This window comes from Periplaneta americana, chromosome 6 (assembly GCF_040183065.1).
Source record: "Periplaneta americana isolate PAMFEO1 chromosome 6, P.americana_PAMFEO1_priV1, whole genome shotgun sequence".
NCBI classification, from domain to species: Eukaryota; Metazoa; Arthropoda; class Insecta; order Blattodea; family Blattidae; genus Periplaneta; species Periplaneta americana.
Window position 1 is genome coordinate 132,020,560 of NC_091122.1, and position 23,758 is coordinate 132,044,317.

The window sequence follows — 23,758 nt, forward strand, 5'->3', positions numbered from 1 at the left end:
AGAACTGGAACAGAACTGGAACATGGCAAAATCTAAACCCGTGAAGAAATACTACTTCCAAAGGAAATGGGAATATGATTATTTTGTTGTTGAAGACGAAAGAATTGCTTGTTTACTGTGTCCCATCCAATTTATTTTTACTCATCATTTCAATATTAAACCATATTTTAACAAAGCCAATATTAAGAATTATGGAATGCACAAACTTTCGGGTAAGTTCATTATTACAAACTGTATATTGATTATTTATTTATATACTGTTAAATTAAGGACGTGACTCTTTGTGTTCATTTTGAATTGAAATTAATAGTGACTTTCAAGGTTCATTACTCAAATGCTATAAATTTATGTTTCCGTAGGTGATGATAGGAGGAAAGTTTTCGAAAATCTAAAGTAGGTTAGATGCAAAGAAATCTCAAAGAAACTACCAACAGGAAATCTAGCATAATTGTAAACCTTGAAACGAGATAACGCATTATAAATACAATGAATTTACTAGAAACCTTTTTGAAAATTACATGCCACCATTGATGGACCTTTGCACGGGCAGAGAATGTAAACAACTCTACGCGGAAGTCGAACATTCCGAATAGAAGTGGAGTGAGGCTGACGTCATATTTCCCCTACGTACGAGTTCTGCAGGCCTGACTTAGAAAACAAACAAGTATAACGATATCACAAATATGGCTGCAAAACATCCTGTATTTAGCAATTTCTCACAAATAAATTATGAAATTTTAATTAACCATGTTTTCAATCATCCCACCTTGTAGGACAGGGATCGACAGAAATGTCATCGTGATAGTGACGTCGCAGAGAGGCAGCGCAGTAAATATCTTTGCTTCAACCTCTCCCTTCCATCCAACTCCGCTACAATTCCAGTACACAGGCGTCAATCAGTGGCGGGTTACCTGATTACTAGGGCCCGGATTTGTCGAAAATGCATATGCGCATACGCAAATGCATATTTTGAATGTTAGTGCACGTTTCGGCATTTATTTAGTTTATGTATGATCAATTATCTGACATTTCTAAACGAACTGTAAATCTAGTAATGAATTTGTATGTTGAACATCCCTTGGCACCACAATAACCTTCCTATTTCAAGTGAAATGTTAAGGGCCAATTTATAAACCATTTAATCTTAGATCAGAGGTTAAATTGATCCTCGTTCTAGCTGAACTTGGAATTTTGTGTTGTATAATGTCTAATCAGAGATTAATTTGTCTTAAACTAAAGTCAACTTTTCTGTTTGAAATATACGAGTGGCAGACTGTGCAAAAAGAATACTTACTTACAAATGGCTTTTAAGGAACCCGAAGGTTCATTGCCGCCCTCACATAAGCCCGCCATCGGTCCCTATCCTGTGCAAGATTAAGCCAGTCTCTATCATCATACCCCACCTCCCTCAAATCCATTTTAATATTATCCTCCCATCTACGTCTCGGCCTCCCTAAAGGTCTTTTCCCCTCCGGTCTCCCAACTAACACTCTATATGCATTTCTGGATTCGCCCATACGTGCTACATGCCCTGCCCATCTCAAACGTCTGGATTTCAAGTTCCTAATTATGTCAGGTGAAGAATACAATGCGTGCAGTTCTGTGTTGTGTAACTTTCTCCATTCTCCTGTAACTTCATCCCGCTTAGCCCCAAATATTTTCCTAAGCACCTTATTCTCAAACACCCTTAACCTATGTTCCTCTCTCAGAGTGAGAGTCCAAGTTTCACAGCCATATAGAAGAACCGGTAATATAACTGTTTTATAAATTCTAACTTTCAGATTTTTGGACAGCAGACTGGATGATAAGAGCTTCTCAACCGAATAATAACACGCATTTCCCATATTTATTCTGCGTTTAATTTCCTCCCGAGTGTCATTTACATTTGTTACTGTTGCTCCAAGATATTTGAATTTTTCCACCTCTTCGAAGGATAAATCTCCAATATTTATATTTCCATTTCGTACAATATTCCCGTCACGAGACATAATCATATACTTTGTCTTTTCGGGATTTACTTCCAAACCGATCGCTTTACTTGCTTCAAGTAAAATTTCCGTGTTTTCCCTAACCGTTTGTGTATTTTCTCCTAACATATTCACGTCATCTGCATAGACAAGAAGCTGATGTAGCCCGTTCAATTCCAAACCCTGCCTGTTATCCTGAACTTTCCTAATGGCATATTCTAAAGCGAAGTTAAAAAGTAAAGGTGATAGTGCATCTCCCTGCTTTAGCCCGCAGTGAATTGGAAAAGGATCAGATAGAAACTGACCTATACGGACTCTGCTGTATGTTTCACTGAGACACATTTTAATTAATCGAACTAGTTTCTTGGGAATACCAAATTCAATAAGAATATCATATAATACTTCCCTCTTAACCGAGTCATATGCCTTTTTGAAATCTATGAATAACTGATGTACTGTACCCTTATACTCCCATTTTTTCTCCATTATCTGCCGAATACAAAAAATCTGATCAATAGTCGATCTATTACGCCGAAAACCGCACTGATGATCCCCAATAATTTCATCTACGTACGGAGTTAATCTCCTCAAAAGAATATTGGACAAAATTTTGTACGACGTCAACAAAAGTGATATTCCTCGAAAGTTACCACAGTTGGTTTTGTCCCCCTTTTTAAAAATAGGTACAATTATGGACTCCTTCCATTGTTCTGGTACAATTTCCTTTTCCCAAATAGCAAGTACAAGTTTATAAATTTCGCTATATAATGCACTTCCACCCTCTTGTATTAATTCTGCTGGAATTTGATCGATACCTGGAGACTTGTACTTTTTCAGATTTTCTATCGCAATTTCGACTTCTGAAATCGTGGGTTCGGGTATAAATGGCTCAGCAGTTTGTATTTCAATATCGTCCCGATCATTTCTATTTGGCCTATGTACATTTAGTAGTTGCGCAAAATAGTTTTTCCATCTGTTTAGGATTGATGAAGAGTCTGCAAGCAAGTCACCATTCTCATCCTTGATCACGTTTACCCTTGACTGATATCCGTTCTTAAATTCCTTTATACCCTTATATAAATCTCGAATGTTTTTATTCTTACTATTTGTTTCTACCTCATTCAGTTTTTCCTTCAAGTAACCTCTCTTTTTATTCCTAAGTGTACGACTTGCTTCCCGTCTTTCATTGAAATAATTATCTCTATTCTCCTCACCTGGATCCTGTAAGAATTTCAATTTTGCCTGTTTCCTTCTTTCTACTACCATGCAACAATCTTCATCAAACCACGGTTTCTTTTTCTTAGTTTCATAATAACCTATGCTCTGCTCAGCTGCAATTTTGATACTATCTCTGATATTTTCCCACACGCTATTAACATCTAATTCTTTCTCAACTTCGTCGGAACTTTCTAAAGTGGCAAACCTATTCGAAATTTCGACCTGATAATTTTGCTTAGCTTCCTCGTCCTTTAATTTCAAAATATTGAATTTAGTAATATTAACTTGTTGCTCTACTCGCTTGGCTACTGATAATCTTTCTCTTAATTCTCCAATCACCAAATAATGGTCAGAATTACAGTCTGCACCTCTGAAAGTTCGAATATCTACTATACTAGTATGTCTCCGTTTATCTATCAAGATGTGATCTATTTGGTTGTGTGTCAATCCATCTGGAGAAGTCCAAGTATATTTATGTATATCCTTATGGGGGAATGTTGTACTTTTGACAATTAAATTTTTCGATGTGGCAAAGTTGACTAATCTAACTCCATTGTCACTACTAATTGCGTGTAGGCTCTCTTTTCCAATAGTTGGTCTAAAAATATCCTCCCGTCCTACTTTAGCATTGAAATCCCCCAATAAAATTTTCATATGATATCTAGGGAACTGATCAAAAGTATGTTCCAATTCCTCATAGAAGCTAAAAGAATAACCATTATTATTAATATTAATACATATGGTATATATATATATATATATATATATATATATGTTTTCAATTTCTTGCCTTAATACACAAACATTTTTATGTTTTATAAGGCTTTATCGTGTTCAGCAGTATCAAGTAACATAACCTATAATTATATTATGTTTACAACCATTAATTGTTAATGGATTTGATAGGTACGTTCATAAATTTTCAATTAACTGTATTACTGAACGAAAATTGTCGTTTTACAGGATATGATAGGTACGTTCATAAATTTTCAATGTTATGTTTTTTTTTATGTTATGTTTTATATAACGACGCTCGCAACTGCAGAGGTTATATCAACGTCGCCGGATGTGCCGGAATTTTGTCCCGCAGGAATTCTTTTACATGCCAGTAAATCTACTGACATGAGCCTGTCGCATTTAAGCACACTTAAATGCCATCGACCTGACCCGGGATCGAACCCGCAACCTTGGGCATAGAAGGCCAGCGCTATACCAACTCGCCAACCAGGTCGACCAATAAATTTTCAATTAACTGTATTACTGAACGAAAATTGTCGTTTTACAGGATATGATAGGTACGTTCATAAATTTTCAATTAACTGTATTACTGAACGAAAATTGTCGTTTTACAAAGCTTTATTATATTTAGCAGTATCAAGCACCATAACATAACAATTTGGAAAACGGTCAATCTTCTTCATATTGTTCGCCATTATTTACAATGCACAAAACAAACCAGTGTCTCCAACAGAGTGTACGGAAAGTCGCCAAAAAGTAGTTGGAAAGTCGCTAGATTTTTCATTATCAACAAAGAAAGATTAAATTTTGTCACTATGGGGTGTTAAAAAGGTCACTAAATCTCTATTTAAGCAATATAAAAGTTAACAGAAATTGTCGTTGAAAAAGAGTTAAAGTCGCTAAATTTGGCGACACTGAACAATCCTGTACAACATGGCCAGCGCATCTCATACTTCACCTGTTTATGCGCTTTTGCCAAATCCTTTTCACGTGAAGTTAGGTCGCATTTGAACCAAAGTAATTTGATCGCGGAAAAGTTTTATACAATAGAAGAAGTGTCTGAACTCGGTTCACTTTCCGATCTTCGATCAAAGTTGACCTTTAGTCAGAGACAATTGGGCCTAACGGGACCATACTTCCAGTCTCACAATACATGCAGGTAGATGGACGTTGCAGACCTTTTTCACAAAAGGAATTTCTTACATTTCTATCTCAATGCAGTATCCCCTCAAAGTTTGTGTCGACAGGACAGCAGGTGTTCATCTGTTGACTTGTCTTTCATCTACTATACTTGGGAAGGTCTATGTTGGCAGAGCTACCTGATGTCTTGGGAAGGGTCAGGGAGGGTGAGTTGAACTAATCCTGGGACACAGACACTTGTATAACAGTATTTCCTCTTTCTTTCCTCCCTCTCCCTCACCAAACCAGTCCGTCTGGAGACGTTGTCAGTGGTGGATGTTATTACAACTGTGTGTTAACAACATTTTTTCAGTGTAGTTTGAGAAGGTGCCTATAATCATTTTATAATTAAAATGTTAGAAGTATTGTGCTTTATATTAGACCTACTTGTCCTAGTGTTTGTGATTCTTGGTGTAGGAACAAGAGGAAAGCCACTACAGTCTGACGCCAGGGAAATAGTGTACAATGTACATAAGTTTTTCGTAGAGAAGTACGATGCCTTGAAAGTCGGAAATCCTACAATAAGCGTAGTCGAAGTAGCAAAGCGAACTGCTGTTGCGTGTGGAGTATCTGAACGCACTGTTTATCGTATCCTAAATGAAAAGAGAGAAGCAGATGAATCAGTAAGAAAAGTTTCAACTCCGGGCAAAAAGCGGCCGCAAAGAACTCCCACGAAAACCAATATAGACTCATTCACTGCTGCCGCCATCAAGAGGCAGATTTACTCCTTGTATAAGGCTGATTTCATTCCGAGTGTGGAAGATATTCGTGATGCTCTGGATAAGTCTGGCTTATTTTCTGGCAGTAAATGGTCGGTCCGAGAATTATTTAAAAAACTTAATTTCCGTTACGCTAAGAATAACTTCGGACGGAAGCTTCTGCTAGAGAAACCCGACATAATTGCTAAGCGATTCCATTTCCTAAGGAGGATGCGCGACTTACGAATAACCGGCCGCCCTATCGTTTACCTAGACGAAACTTGGATAAACATCAATCACACGAAGAGCAAAATTTGGGTTTGTGACGATGGTGACATTCCTCTGAACGTGCCCTTAGGAAAAGGAGGACGATTTATTATTGTGCATGCTGGATCTTTCTCTGGATTTATACCAGGAGCCCATCACAGTTTTAAGTCTAAATCTACGAACGATCCCCATGAGGAAATGAACGCCGTTAATTTCAAACATTGGTTCGAAAACAAACTCCTTCCGAACATTCCACAAAACAGCATTATAGTCATGGATAACGCCTCTTACCATTCTGTTAAATAAAGCTCCCACTTCTGCATCTTCTAAATCAGACATGCAGTCTTGGTTACGTCAGAACAACATAGAGTACGACCCAAAGGCGACAAAAATCGTACTGTACGACATAATAAAATTGAAAAAGGAGAAAATGGTAAGGTACGAACTGGATACATTAGCTCAAAGTGAACCACACCGGCATACCATAGTACGACTGCCACCATACCACTGCAATTTTAGTGCCATTGAGTTCATCTGGGGTCAAGTGAAAAATGATGTCGCTAAACACAATGTATCTTTCAAATCCAGTGAAGTTATAAAATTATTTGAAGATGCGTTGTCCAAGGTTACGCCAGAGAATTGAAAAAATGCGTGTTAACATGTTAAAAAGGAAGAGGATTTTTATTGGGAAAGGGATGGAATGATTGACAAGGCGGTGGATCGTTTCGTAATAAGTTTGGACTCTGATAGTGACGACGATGACGGTGACGACAACATGGAAGTAGAAGTAGAATAATCCGCCACTGCACATACAAACAGTTTCATGGAGGGTGTCTGTCTCTTACCACCGTCCCCCCCGCAGAGTTCCGGTCAGCTACTGAGTGAGTGAGAGGTAAGAAATATATCTTTCTCTGTCTAAATTTCTCTGCCAACTAAAGAATTCTATACTATAATAGTTTATGCGGTGTTCTGTCAGATTAAACTAAAAATGCCTAAAGATAAGTCCCTTAAATCCTTTTTAATTAAACAGTGGATTTCAGGCAAGTGACGGCGATGTAGTGTATTGTCAAATATGTGAGAAGACTGTGAAATGCGAGAAAAAGTTTTAACTAGAACAGCATTCGAAAACAACTGAACATCTCTGGTCAAAACAAAAGGATAAGAACACGCAACAGGTACTTTTAACTCAGGCGAAATCACGGTCTGAAGTTAGTACATTTTCCGCTGACCTTTGTAAAGCTTTTGTATGCAGAACATTCCGCTGCATAAATTAAATAATCCACATCTACGATCATTTCTCCAAAAATATTGTCTTAATCAGAGGACACGGGATGAATCCAACGGTCTGACATAGGAGGAAACTGCGCATGGATTTTGGTTGATGAATCAACAGATTCGTGTGGCAGATACATAGCGAACTTCATAGTGGGTAAATTATGTTCAAAAGAACCCAGCAAACCTCATTTACTTTCATGCAAACTGTTGGAAAAAACCAACCACAGTACAGTTGAAAGATTTGGTTAGTGCATATTGTTTTGTTTTTAGTGCATATTTTCAACATTTTCAGTGCATATTTGCGTGCGTATTTTAGGTATTTTCGGTGCATATCTATCCGGGCCCTACTGATTACATTTAGATTGCTTCTTCATCAAACCTTCAACGTCTGTTCGGAAACGTATGTTTAAGGAATAATGGGAGGAACAGTATCTGTTGTGCATATGATGACAATGTAGATGCCTCTTGTGTTCTAAAATTATAAGGCATTTATAAATCAAACATCTAGCAACATTACGTCACGTCATATGATTATCACTAAATCATAAGCAAGCATGACCATATCCAATGTAATTGTAAACGGAAATGTATACAGTAGAAAATAAGTATAAACATAATTTTCTTTTCGTAGCGCTGGACGGGCGAAGCAATTAAAACATAAAAAAACTAAATTCAAATAACAGTTCTGGTACTAGAATATGATGGAACAAGCTATGAGTCAAAGGGAACTCCATGCAAGTTATGTTATTGCTTTGGAAATCGAAAACTCATTGAAGTGCTACAATGAAGGACAATTCATTAAAACATGTCTGAATAAAGTTGCTAACATTATTTGCCCCGAATAATCTGATGTTTTTAACAGTACGAAATTATCTGTAGTAATGGTCGCTCGTGGATTTATCGGAAAATCTCAGACCTCTCGTGACGTTTATTAGGACTATTTCGTGAATAAATTAAAAATGTAAATAATATATCCCTAAAATTCGATCACGAAATGTTAATAATTGTATATTAACGAATACTTAACCTATTCAGACATTGTGAAGTTGAAATACTCGTAGATGAATATCGATTACTGCAATAAAGAAATTCGATGTTATTATTCAGTAATGCCAACTGCGAAAAGCGAAATACAGATTTAACAATGTTAATTACATGTACTGCACTTTTCTCTTATCATTATAACATAAATACATTTTTATTATCTGCTGAAATCATAACTTAATTTAACAGTAACAGTGGGGACAGCTATATACCAATGCTTATGTATTCACAGCGAAACATGTTGCTACACAGTGAAGCCATCTCTGTATATATAGGCCTAATTAAAACACGAATTTTATTACGCCATACGGAAGGTTTGATCAATGACCTTATTATTAGTATGCAAGGTCTTTGGGTTTGATATGTGATGATGTTACATAAATTTGAATAACTGACTTTCTATTAATTGTTTAATTAAATTCGCAAAATACAAATTTTATATTCTACAATTATAGGTTAAGTTACCTATGGGAGCAGGACCATTGTCAGCTGTGCCTTATTTCGACCGTTTCAATCAGTGCTACACGAAAGCATTTTTTATAGCTCGATAAACGCATTCTCGCTGTAATGAGTAACGGAACTAAAGCTGCATCTACACAGTTCAATATTCCAATCGCGTATGCGTGCAATCTGAGAAGAATATTGAAAGAATCAAGTTTAAAAGGTACGTTCAATTAAGATGCATGAAGATTTTGTGTCTACATGGTGCGCCGTTTTGAACGTCGTCTTCACTGCGTAAATATATTAATTAATATTAAATACCGTATCAATCTTGCAGTCATTGCTTTAAAATTGAAAAAAAAAAAAGTTTAACCGTGTAGTTGCATCTTAATGTATTCATGATAATCAATTAACTGGGAAACATGCGATAAATTGATAGCGATAAATCTAGCTGCAAAAATTATCGCGAAGTGACTGTGATTGGTTGCAATTCAAAATTTCATTACACTTTATTGGTCGAAAATGGAATGACATCATATAAACGAAATAGTCCACACGAACAATACAAAGGAGGTTAAGGGATATGAAACACTAGCTGAACGAGAAATAAAATCAAAGATACATGAACAGTGGTCTAATCTCTCGTGGAAACAGATATTGATACAGCAGAATTGTTCACTCGCGGAGTTGCGAAGGATCTCTCTCTGTATAAGAAATATTTGCTAGATGTAATTGCACTTAAAGGAAATACAACAAGAGAGGAGTTATTTCAAGCATGAAGAAAATATATAGAAGAAATGAATGTGAACGTAAAGCAAATTGTATCTGTAGTAACATTCGAGATTCGAAATACAACTTTAAACAAGTCTACTAGGTCGAGTAATGTGTTATTAAGGTCCAATTGTATAAAACTCCCTGACTAAAGATCAACTTTGATCGAAGATCGAAAGTGAACCGAGTTCAGACACTTCTTCTATTGTATAAAACTTTTCTGCGATTAAATTATCTTGGTTCAAATGCAATCTAAGTTCACGTGAAAAGGATTTGGCAACATCGCACAAACAGGTGAAATATGTGATGCGCGGACCATGTTGTACAGGTTTGTTCAGTGTTGCCAATCTAGCGACTTTAACTCTTTTTCAACAATTTCTTTTAACTTTTATATTGCTTAAATAGGGATTTAGCGACCTTTTTAGCACCCCATAGTGACAAAATTTAATCTTTCTTTGTTGATAATGAGAAATCTAGCGACTTTACAACTACGTTTTGGCGACTTTCCGTACACTCTGTTGGAGACACTGGTTTGTTTTGTGCAATGTAAATAATGGCGGACAATAAGAAGGTTGACTGTTCTCCAAATTGTTATCATGTTATGATGTTTGATACTGCTAAACATAATAAAGATTCATAAAACGACAATTTTCGTTTAGTAATACTTTTTTTTTTATTTTAGTAGGTTATTTTACGACGCTTTATCAACATCTAGGTTATTTAGCGTCTGAATAAGATGAAGGTGATAACGCCGGTGAAATGAGTCCGGGGTCCAACACCGAAAGTTACCCAGCATTTCCTCATATTGAGGTTGAGGGAAAACTCCGGAAAAAACCTCAACCAGGCAACTTGCCCCGACCGGGAATTGAACCCGGGCCACCTGGTTTCGCGGCCAGACGCGCCGTTTAGTAATACAGTTAATTGAAAATTTATTAATGTACCTATCATATCCATTAATAATTAATGGTTGTTATAAACATAATATAATTATAGATTATGTTATTTGATACTGCAGAACACGATAGAGCCTTATAAAATATAAAATTATGTATTAAGGCAAGAAATTGAATATATATATATATATATATATATATATGTAACTACCATATCTATTAATATTAATAATAATAATGGATATTTAATTTGCACAATCTGTCACTCGTATATTTAAACAGAAAAGAAATAACTGAACTTGGATCATCTAACTTAATCGGGGAAATTTCTTCAATCAAAGTTGACTTTAGTTTGAGGCAAATGAATCTCAGATTAGACTTTATACAACACAAAATTCCAAGTTCAGCTAAAACAAGGATCAATTTATCCTCTGATCTAAGATTAAATTAATTAATTAATTTATTTATTTATTTATTATTTTGCTAATAATTGTAACAAATTTTAAATTATACAGAGAAACTTTAGCTCGCCCCTGAAAGAGTAGAACTCGTGCTGAGGGGCGGATTCCTGAGTTGAAATTAATAATTATACAATACAATTATAATTAATAATTATACAATACAATTTGCAATTATAGTATATATATATATATATATATATATATATATATATATATATATATATATATATATATATTTAAATTTACAATTTTTCAAATTTTATAAAATCCATACATAACTTTTTTAATTTAATACTAGAACTATTAGAATTGACAAGATTAGGATATTTAAATATAAATTTGCTATATATTCTTGGGCCTAAATTACTACTATGATTGAATACTGTAACAGTGTTGCATTTTGGTTCAAACAATCTTGAAGAATTCATATCTTTTGTTTCATAACTATGAGAATACAATTCAAAATTATTTCGATTTTTATGTATGAATTTTATTAATACAATATAATAAATTTGTCTTACATTAAGTACATTAAAGTCTATAAACAAATTTTGAGATGGAAAATCAATAGGTTTATGAAGACATATTTTAATTATTTTCTTCTGTAATAAATAAAGTGGATTAAAATTGGATTTAAATGAGCTACCTCATCCTATAATTCCATACATAATTACCGATTGAAATAAAGTTAAATATATTGTACGTAATAAACTTATTGACAAGTAATTCCTCAATAAAACAAAATAATATACTATTTTACGTAATTTATTACAAAGGTAATTAATGTGTTGGTTCCATTTTAAATGATTATTATCGAAAATTATGCCTAAATACTTAACTTCAGAGGACTCTTTAATAATCGGATATTTACACTGTATAAGACAACAATCAGAATTATGTAATTTAATACTTAATATAGATGTGGGAGGTTATACAATCGGCCCTAAGAGAGCTGGAAGTAAGTGAGGACATAAAACGTCATTGTATAGCACACCAGACTAGGTTAGATTTATTTAAAATGCTCTCCATAGAAAATATGTGTAGTCTTATTATAGGTCTCCTCCCGCTACCCTACATACTATGAGCTTCGGGACTACATTATACAGTATACTAGACTGTGGCTCTACTGTATGTTTAATTATTGTGTGCATTAACCACAAAACTGATACTATGCGAAAAGAGGAAGAAAGTGTGGAGAAAGTAAAGAAAGGAAAGTGGAGGAGAAAAGAATGAGAGAGAGAAATAGAGAGGATGTAAAGAAGGAAAAGTGGAGACCGAGAGACAGGAAGGGAAAGTGTCGAAGATATACAAAGCAAGAGAGAGAGAGAGAGAGAGAGAGAGAGAGAGAGAACATGAGGGAAAAGATAGAAGACAATGATGGACAGGATAGGTGAGGATAAGAGAGAAAGGGGGAAGTAAGGAACAGTCAAGACAAAAGAGAGAGAGAGAGAGAGAAAGAGGGGAAAAGGAAGAGAAATAAATGTGAGATATGCGATAGAGTGGAGTATCTCTATTTTAATGCAGAGTTGGCAACACTGGACTACGGTTCCAATGGTCGCATTCTTTAGTGCGTTACGTATGAGACGTAAGCAATTGCTTCAGATAACTCTTCGCGAAGTCACAGATAATATAAGATAAATGCGACGTCGCATTTATTAGTGTCCACTTCCATCTGAACACCTTCCAAGGCCGAGTGCCTGTAACAGGTAAGCTCAGCGCCCGCACATCGCTTTATGTACCCAATTCAATACAATCAGCTAGGTACTTATTTACAATTCATTATTCTTAAATAGAATATGCATTATTTATGCACGCTTACATTTACGTATGTGTTATTTGTTTTATCTGCATTGTTTAAATTTGTTTTCTTGCTTCCAACCTTGTAAGATAAACGAGCTTTAAAGATAGGCATAATGTACACCGATTCTACTGAATTACAGTAGAGCTACTCAGAAGGCAGCATACAAAACGGCTAGTAATTTACTTTAGCTGATGGTGCATTATCTCAACAAAAATTATTCAGAACTCCTCGACTTGGGTTTTTAATACGTAGGAACTACTAAAATTGATCGGAAAGCAATAATTTTCATTTTATCTAGCACGATTTAAAGTATGTGTTCTTGGGTAAACTTAAATGTACTGCATAGTTAACAGGGGGGCTACTGGGGTTGGTGCTTTCTTATGTTCCTTGTATATAGTGAGGATCACGTAAGAGCAGTTCCTAAAAGGCTAATTTCGCCGTTTCTTCAGTGTTACCAACTAATACCAGATATCATCAAAGAGGGTAAAATCACAATACCATGTACAATAATAATAATAATAATAATAATAATAATAATAATAATAATAATACTTACAAATGGCTTTTAAGGAACCCGGAGGGTCATTGCCGTCCTCACATAAATCCGCCATCGGTCTCTATCCTGTGCAAGATTAATCCAGTCTCTATCATCATATCCCACCTCCCTCAATTCCATTTTAATATTATCCTCCCATCTACGTCTCGGCCTTCCCAAAGATCTTTTTTCCTTCCGGTCTCCCAACTAACACACTATATGCATTTCTTGATTCTCCCATACGTGCTACATGCCCTGCCCATCTCAAACGTCTGGATTTAATGTTTCAAATAATGGCAGGTGAAGAATACAATGCATGCAGTTCCGTGTTGTGTAACTCTCTCCATTCTCCTGTAACTTCACCCCTCTTAGCCCCAAATATTTTCTTAAGAACCTTATTCTCAAACACACTTAACCTCTGTTCCTCTCTCAAAATGAGAGTCCAAGTTTCACAACCATACAGAACAACCGGTAATATAACAGTTTTATAAATTCTAACTTTCAGGTTTTTTGACAGCAGCCCACAAGACAAAAGCTTCTAATCCGAATAATAACAGGCATTTCCCATATTCATTCTAATAATAATAATAATAATAATAATAATAATAATAATAATAATACCAATTATTATTTATTTATTATTAACATTTGAGTGCTGAACAACAGGCAGAGGCCAATTATAGTTCAGCGCAATAATAATAATAACAATAATAATAATAATAATAATAATAATATGCTATTAGCGATAACGATGTCTTCCTTATTTACTACATCTCATCATTATGTTGGGAGGTGTTTTCTAAATGGTTCAATAATTTGTGAAGGAGTAGGTTGAATTGAATTGAAAGAGGAGAAGTGGGAAGAGAAATTTAAAATGTATGCAAAACGCGTCCTTGCAAAGGATTCGGTGCCGAAAGAAACTAAATATGTGTGCTCCAAGCCTGTTGGCCACTTGTCTCACTTCGGGTTACGCTGCTCCACTGAAGGAGCTCCTGTGTCTCCGCTATTTAAACATCTCCATCCCTTCCACTGCGACTCCTCCTACTTTGCTCTTATAACTATGCTTCCCCTCTCAAGGAGTTCGAGAGCAGAAACGTGTGACGTCACAGAGCCAGCAGTTGGAAAGGGTTTCAGGTCATTTTTCCGAATGTCTTTTTTTCCCGAATGATAATTTTTCATAGAATCTGTTTCAGAAATGAATATTAAATTAAATAATTAGTAAAGTTAAGAGCACATTAAATTTATTGTGATTTTATGCTTACAAATGAATGTATTACAAATAGTGGCCTGTATTTCATGTCTTTTCAGAAGCTAAAATTGTACCCAATTCTTCTTAAGTACTGAAGACGGTAGTTTTCTTCCTTGTACAGTATGTTTCGTATTCCAGTGTTATTGCCCTGATTCTGTTTTGTACTGCTATTCACCGCTTGAAGGTACTTGATGTAATTCGTTCCTTAAAATCTGCCCTGGATGAAGCTCTGGGTGATTCTATGCCGTTCGTTTCAAGCTACTTTTCATTAATTCTGTTTGTGCTTTCTTTATTCGGAGCATGAGAGTGACGCAACACATCAACATCTTTAAGAATGATTATCTCTTCACAATTTCTGTCTGTTGTGGCTCTTGCTGAACACTCCTTCTGTCACAGTCTTACTCATTCCCAATATATCTTTCCACCAGGACCATTTTTACCTTTGTGGCGTCGCGGTCTAAGGCATCCTGACTAGGGCTGGCGCTATGGAATGCGCGCTGGTTCGAGTCCTCATGGGGGAAAAATTTTCTCATGAAATTTCGGCCAGTGTATGGGACCGGTGCCCACCCATCATCGTGATCCACTTGGGGAGCTACGATAGGTAGCGAAATCCGGTTGCGAATGCCAGCTATAACGGCTGGGGGGGATCATCGTGCTAACCACACGATACCTTCATTCTGGTTGGATGATCGTCCACCTCTGCTTCGGCATGTGGGCGTGAGGCCAGCAGTCGACTGGTCGGTCTAGGCCCTTCACGGGCTCTAGCGCCACGGATTATTATTATTATTATATATATATATATATATATATATATATATATATATATACACCGTGTGCAGCTAATGCTGCAAACTAAGTTCATTAGACGTTCAAATAAAAATTTTTCTCGTTTATTTTTAATGGAGAATAGGCCTACCAGATATTTTTTAAAGTAATTTGCTTCCGTAATAATGAAACATACTCCCTCTGAATGGTTTTTTATGCCAAATACTTTTTCTTGAACCTATCCACCTTCACTTTTTGAGTTTCAACGCGAAAACGCAAGTAACAATGTCAGGACGATCAGTGGGTTTTTCATGTGGGAGTAAACCAATAACTATTTCAGGAAAGTTAAAAAAGTCAGGTTTGCTATGCTTTCGAACAATAGGGATAGCATCTTGGTTTAGCTGCTGCATGTAGAGCTTGAAATGTAGAGGGTAAAATCATTTTATCCTGCTAAGAGATCTTGCTGAAATGATCGAGAGACTACATAGTTGTGTAGGCCTCTTATTTTATCAGTAAGTAATACCTTTTGGTCTTTTCTTAGAAACTCTAATTTTTGCGCTCTTTCTCGAGTCAATACTGAAAAGAATGACGCATATCCTAAATATCTACAACGCATCGCCATTAAGAATATGAAAAAGACCCAACCCCACTTTATTAGTAACTATAAAATATTTGATTTTTAATAACAAAATTATTATCTTACTACATTTTGTAGTTATACTATAGGAGCTACCCTCAGTAAATTATATAAATGAAGATCTAATTTAAGATATTCTCTACATGTACTTACGTAACCCCAAATCGTTTCACTTTCATATCATCAATATAGCATTAATATGTATAATTAATGAAAAATAGTCACATCATGGCATTAACTATAATAATATTTCATTTCTAATGGTAATAATGGCATCAAACCGCCTCAAGTTTTGTAGCTGTACTCAGAAAATTACACACCGCATAATCAAACCTGTAAATTATTTTTAGTAAGTCTTGAAGTTTTTAATAACCAATAGAATTTGAGCTCTAAATATGTCAGCAATCCTGCAGGTCATGGCCTTCGTGTAATAGCCTATTGTTTATTGTAGTGTGTGTTTTGTTTTATACTGAAATGCAATTAGTTCTCAAAACTGACGAAAGATGGATTTTGGAAAATAGGAAAATTATGTGGAAAACTAATGCTTCACTGAAAGATAATATTTTTCTGAAAATCCTTGGATCCAAGCTTCAAAATGACGGGTCATTCATTAAATTCCGTTCAGCTGTTTTCCCGTAATTTACATTACCAGTTCAAATTATACTGTATATGAGGGGTTCAGAACCAAGTCCTTCTGGGATAATTTTGAGAAATTGAGTCTTAAATTTCCTGGCTTATGCTTAGCAACCTTCACCTTCCATAGGAAATGCTGCCCTCTGTGGAGTAACAAATGAGTTATGGATTTGGTTTGTTATGGCAATGAATAAATCTAAGTTTTCTTCATCCGAAATGTATTAATCCACAAACTGACCACTGATGGACTTGGTCCACTCTGGTTGTGAGCTCCTTATATATATATATATATATATATATATATATGGAGAAATGACCATTCGGAAAAGTGGTCAGTCGGAAAGTTGATTTCGGAAAAATGGGTGCAAACGGTTGTACATACCTAGTCTATGAAATTACGGTACTTTGAATGTGACAGTGGATTAGATGCCATAACTGTGTCATCGGTGTTACGAGAATCCATTAATAGTAGGCCCTACATTATGCAACGAGCCTATAATGATAGTAATTAAGATGCAAGTATGCTTGTTTATGAAACGAGCGAAAGCGAGTTTCATAATTTTCATACGAGCCTCTTAATTACCATTATAGGCAAGTTTCATACGACTTTTTATGCTCGACCATATTTCGGACTTGAAATTATTCAGAAGTATTCATTTTATTTGCATCTCACTGAAGAGCAGAAGTGACCTTGTGCAAGCTCGTAAATTGTGAGATGTGCGCAGACGCGAAAGTATTGATTTTTTTCCGAGGAACAATAATGTCATTGACCTTGATGTAATGTAACATGAACTAATTTTGATATAACCTGGAAATTGATTTAGAATTGAAAAACGAGATGACAAATTGAATTTATTTGAATATTATTTACAATTAACGCTAATTATTATAGTAACAGAACATAACCTTCTGCGACAGTATTGGATTTCCAGCCTCCGTGACGTTTCCCTCGTCTTTCGATTGCATATCCGAGAATAATCGAAAACCTGAACTTTAATGAATAGGTGTACTTTAATGACATGCATTAAAGGACTGCTACCAGGTGTATAATTACTGCATTTCGGCATGGTCGAGCATAAAAATTATTGAATGTTACTATCTGTGACCTAGATTTAGTACAGTTTTTATTCATCATGTCATGAAGGAAGACGAAAGAAATAACTTAAGAGTGAATAAAACATATCTGCAGGAGCAAACTATTCACCGATTACTGCTGATCTCAAAAGGGAAGCTGTTGCTCTTTTGGACTGTACACTGGCCATGGTTGTCTCGCCTCCCACCACCGGCACCGTAGGATTGCAATATTTACGAGCCCAGAGAGTCATCTTCACAATCAACATGATGCAATGAACGCCGATCGTCTGAAGCACTGTTCAGTTAGTCTAAAAAGTATTTCTGTGCATGTTCAACACTGGGAAGACGCGGAAACATCTGTTTCAATATTTTCTTCCTGTTTATTTTTTAACTTGCGGTATTTATTAAAGTTTCTGCAACGGTGATATGAAACTTACGATAAGGCACTGGGGAATTTTTAATCTTGTCATAACTTATAATTATGTTATTTACAGAACTATAGAAAATGGGTGGTGTTCTGGGATACTTCTGGGGAAGTAAGCCGGATAATGATCCAAAACTGGACATTCCCGACCCCGCTACCGGGTTGACTCCCCGTGAGAGGCAGCTTGTGGTCGACACTTGGGCGATAGTAAAGCAAGACGCGAAAGGAAATGGCGTCGATCTCTTTATGGGGTAAGTATAATCTGTTTATTTTATGATGTCCTAAAAGTATGACGGTGTCTAGAATACTGTTTGTACCTACAGTGAACACAGAACTCGTATAATTATTCTCTCTTACCTGTACTTTGCCTGCAAATTCTTTCCTTACTACACAAAATCAAACATTAACAAATTTATGAACCATTCATCGTTAGCCTGTATGATCTACATGAATTCATTCGCTATTTTATACTGTTAAGCCACGCTTTCATTAATAATTTGTGCTATTTTTTAAATTACTTCAATTAATAATATTATGTAATGTTATAGGCGAGGGTGGAAGCGTATTATCTAGCGAAATTTATAAACTTGTACTTGCAATTTGGGAAAAGGAAATTGTACCAGAACAATGGAAGAAGTCCATAGTCGTACCTATTTTAAGAAGGGGGACAAAACTAACTGTAGTAACTTTCGAGGAATATCACTATTGTTGACGTCCTATAAAATTTTGTCGAATATCCTTTTGAGAAGATTAACTCCATATGTGGATGAAATTATTGGGGGTTTTCAGTGTGGCTTTAGGTTTAATAGATCGACTATTGATCAGATTTTTTGTATTCGACAGATATTGGAGAAAAAATGGGAGTATAAGGGTACATTACATCAGTTATTCATAGATTTCAAAATGGCGTACGACTCGGTTAAGAGAGAAGTTTTATATGATATTCTTATTGAATTTGGTATTCCCAAGAAACTAGTTCGATTAATTAAAATGGTCTTAGTGAAATTTACAGCAGAGTCCGTATAGGCCAGTTTCTATCTGATGCTTTTCCAATTCACTGCGGGCTAAAGCAGGGAGATGCATTGTCACCTCTACTTTTTAACTTTACTCTAGAATATGCCTTTAGGGAAGTTCAGGATAACAGGCAGGGTTTGGAATTGAACGGGTTACATCAGCTGCTTGTGTATGCGGATGACGTGAATATGTTAGCAGAAAATCCACAAACGATTAGGGAAAACACGGAAATTCTACTTGAAGCAAGTAAAGCGATAGGGTTGGAAGTAAATCCCGAAAAGGCAAAGTATATGATTACGTCTCGTGACCAGAATATGGTACGAAATGGAAATATAAAAATTGGAGATTTATCCTTCGAAGAGGTGGAAAAATTCAAATATCTTTGAGGAACAGTAACAAATATAAATGACACTCGGGAGGAAATTAAACGCAGAATAAATATGGGAAATGCGCGTTGTTATTCGGTTGAGAAGCTTTTGTCATCTAGTCTGCTGTCAAAAAAATCTGAAAGTTACTGTAGAATTTATAAACCCTTTATATTACCAGTTGTTCTGTATGGTTGTGAAACTTGGACTCTTACTTTGAGAGAGGAACAGAGATTAAGGATGTTCTAGAATAAGGTTCTTAGGAAAATATTTGGGGCTAAGAGGGATGAAGTTACAGGAGAATGGAGAAAGTTACACAACGCAGAACTTCACGCATTGTATTCATCTGACATAATTAGGAACATTAAATCCAGACGTTTGAGATGGGCAGGGCATGTAGCACGTATGGAAGAATCCAAAAATGCATAAGGGTGTTAGTTGGGCGGCCGGAGGGAAAAAGACCTTTGGGGAGGCCGAGACGTAGATGGGAGGATAACATTAAAATGGATTTGAGGGAGATGGGATATGATGATAGAGAGTGGATTAATCTTGCACAGGATAGGGACCGATGGCGGGCTTATGTGAGAGCGGCAATGAATCTTCGGGTTCCTTAAAATCTATTTGTAAGTAAGTAATAATATTATGTAATGTTATAGGCTATAGGTCTAATATAAGATACAATAGTATTCTATATTACAGGACAGTATGGTGTTGGTACAATATAAATGGTTAATATGGAGATGAAATATACTGTGAGTATAGTATAGTAAGAGTTAGTACAGTGTACAGTACGATTATTTAGTCCTGACAGTCGCCGGAAATGTGCGCCTGGGTCAGGAGAGTCCATTTAGTTACGCCAAGAGGTGTTTGGGTTAGTCACTCGCTTGCCGTCGGAGCGATCGGATCTCATGCGTGCGGTAGATCAGTATGTTTCTAGTACAATTAAGCTGTACTGTATTCCTTTACCGACCGCTCGCTCTTATCTCTACTCCGGAGCTCTCTCCACTACTCCTATTACTTCCTCTCTTTCGCGTCGCTGAGCTGTCAGGACTAAATAATCGGTCTGTAATATCCATATTGTGTAGCTACAGTATAGCATAGTTTAGTGTTGGTACGGTACAGCATTGATATTAGTATAATGTATGATACAAGACAGAATTAGTACATTGCTGGTACAACACAGCACTAGTACATTGATGGTACAAGATAGTATTAGTACATTTCTGGCATAGGACAATATTAGTGCAGTGTTGGTATAAGATAGTGTTAGTACACTACTGGTACGGGATAATATTAGTACACTGCTGGTACATAATAGTATTAGTATGCTGCTAGTACAAGATAGTATTAGTACATTTCTGGTATAGGACAATATTAGTGCAGTGTTGGTACGAGATAGTGTTAGTACACTACTGGTACGGGATAATATTAGTACACTGCTGGTACATAATAGTATGCTGCTAGTACAAGATAGAATTAGTACATTTCTGGTATAGGACAATATTAGTGCAGTGTTGGTACAAGATATTGTTAGTACACTGCTGGTACGGGATAATATTAGTTCACTGCTGGTACAGAATAGTATTAGTATGCTGCTGGTACAAGATAGTATTAGTACACTGCTGGTACAGGATAGTATTGATACACTGCTGGTACAGGATAGTATTAGTACACTGTTGGTACAGGGCAGTATTAGCATCCTGCTGGTACAGGATAGTATTGGTATACTGCTGGTACAGGATAGTATTGATACACTGCTGGTACAGGATAGTATTAGTACACTGCTGGTACAGGGCAGTATTAGCATCCTGCTGGTACAGGATAGTATTGGTATACTGCTGGTACAGGATAGTATTGGTATACTACTGGTACAGCATAGTATTAATATACTGCTGGTACAGGACACTATTAGAATACTGCTGGTACAGGACAGTATTAGCATACTCTGGTACAGGATAGTATTGGTATACTGCTGGTACAGGATAGTATTGGTATACTGCTGGTAGAGGATAGTATTAGTACGCTGCTGGTGCAGGATAGTATTAGTATACTGCTGGTACAGGACAGTAATAGTACACTGCTGGTACAGGACAGTAATAGTACACTGCTGGTACAGGACAGTATTAGCATACTGCTGGTACAGGACAGTAGTAGTACACTGCTGGTACAGGACAGTAATAGTACACTGCTGGTACAGGACAATATTAGCATACTGCTGGTACAGGATAGTATCAGTACGCTGCTGGTACAGGATAGTATTGGTATACTGCTGGTACAGGATAGTATTGGTATACTGCTGGTACAGGATAGTATTATTACACTGCTGGTACGGGATAGTATTAGCATACTGCTGGTACAGGATAGTATTGGTATACTGCTGGTACAGGATAGTATTGGTATACTGCTGGTACAGGATAGTATTGGTATACTGCTGGTACAGGATAGTATTAGTACGCTGCTGGTAGAGGATAGTATTAGTACACTGCTGGTACAGGATAGTATTAGTACACTGCTGGTACAGGATAGTATTAGTACGCTGCTGGTACAGGATAGTATTAGTATACTGCTGGTACAGGACAATATTAGCATACTGCTGGTACAGGATAGTATCAGTACGCTGCTGGTACAGGATAGTATTGGTATACTGCTGGTACAGGATAGTATTATTACACTGCTGGTACGGGATAGTATTAGCATACTGCTGGTACAGGATAGTATTGGTATACTGCTGGTACAGGATAGTATTGGTATACTGCTGGTACAGGATAGTATTAGTACGCTGCTGGTACAGGATAGTATTAGTACACTGCTGGTACAGGATAGTATTAGTACGCTGCTGGTACAGGATAGTATTAGTACACTGCTGGTACAGGATAGTATTAGTATACTGCTGGTACAGGACAGAATTGGCACAGTGCTGGTACAAGATAGCATTAGCACACTAATATTAGGCTGTATTAGTATACTGCTAGTTTATGATAGTATTAGAACGCTGTTGGTACAAGATACTATTAGTATACAGTTAGTACAGAATAGTATTAATGTACTGCTGGTACAGGATAGTACGGTATTAGTATACTGCTGATACAGGATAGTATTAATACACTACTGGTACAGGATAATATTAGTATACTGCTGGTACAGGATAGTATTGGTATACTGCTGGTACAGGACAGTATTGGTATACTGCTGGTACAGGACAGTATTAGTATACTGCTGGTACAGGATAGTATTGGTATACTGCTGGTACAGGATAGTATTGGTATACTGCTGGTACAGGACAGTATTAGTATATTGCTGGTACAGGACAGTATTACTATACTGCTGTTACAGGACAGTATTAGTATAATGCTGGTACAGGACAGTAATAGTACACTGCTGGTACAGGACAATATTAGCATACTGCTGGTACAGGATAGTATCAGTACGCTGCTGGTACAGGATAGTATTGGTATACTGCTGGTACAGGATAGTATTGGTATACTGCTGGTACAGGATAGTATTAGTATACTGCTGGTACAGGATAATATTGGTATACTGCTGGTACAGGATAATATTGGTATACTGCTGGTACAGGATAGTATTGGTATACTGCTGGTACAGGATAGTATTGGTATACTGCTGGTACAGGATAGTATTGGTATACTGCTGGTACAGGATAGTATTGGTATACTGCTGGTACAGGATAGTATTGGTATACTGCTGGTACAGGATAGTATTGGTATACTGCTGGTACAGGATAGTATTGGTATACTGCTGGTACAGGATAGTATTGGTATACTGCTGATACAGGATAGTATTAATACACTGCTGGTACAGGATAATATTAGTATAATGCTGGTACAGGACAGTATTAGTATACTGCTGGTACAGGATAGTATTGGTATACTGCTGGTACAGAATAGTATTGGTATACTGCTGGTACAGAATAGTATTGGTATACTGCTAGTACAGGATAGTATTAGTATACTGCTGGTACAGAATAGTATTAGTATACTGCTGGTACAAAGTAGTATTTGTACACTGCTGGTACAAAGTAGTATTAGTATATGCAAAATTGGAAATTTATGTAAATAGACATTTCTTACTTTTCTACAATTGCATGGAGGAATGCGTGTCTGTCAGTCACCGTGTACATAGGCGACTGACGCGATTGGGACGAAATATCCCGTGCACTATTTACCATTCTTTTAGATTTATCACTATTAATACATACTGATCTTTCATGAAAGAGTAGGTCGAAGCCGTAGGTTCTGAGTAGTGCCTTGAATCACATCTGACCAGCTACTTGTTGTGAACAAAGATTGAG

At 36.4% G+C, this 23,758-nt stretch overlaps 1 protein-coding gene across 4 annotated transcripts in view; it reads left to right on the forward strand.

Annotated features, from left to right (window-relative positions):
* Positions 1-23,758, forward strand: part of LOC138701737 (globin D, coelomic-like) — a 46,472-nt gene that overhangs the window by 12,264 nt on the left and 10,450 nt on the right. The window contains exons 1-2 of one of the 4 annotated variants that reach the window (XM_069828958.1): positions 12,506-12,658; positions 18,141-18,321. In XM_069828958.1, the coding sequence (XP_069685059.1) occupies positions 18,152-18,321 (170 nt within the window). In that variant the 5' untranslated portion in view covers positions 12,506-12,658; positions 18,141-18,151. Of the gene's footprint in view, positions 1-12,505; positions 12,659-17,898; positions 18,044-18,140; positions 18,322-23,758 lie in introns of those variants that run through there. The other 3 variants (XM_069828961.1, XM_069828962.1, XM_069828960.1) reach the window with 3 other exon arrangements.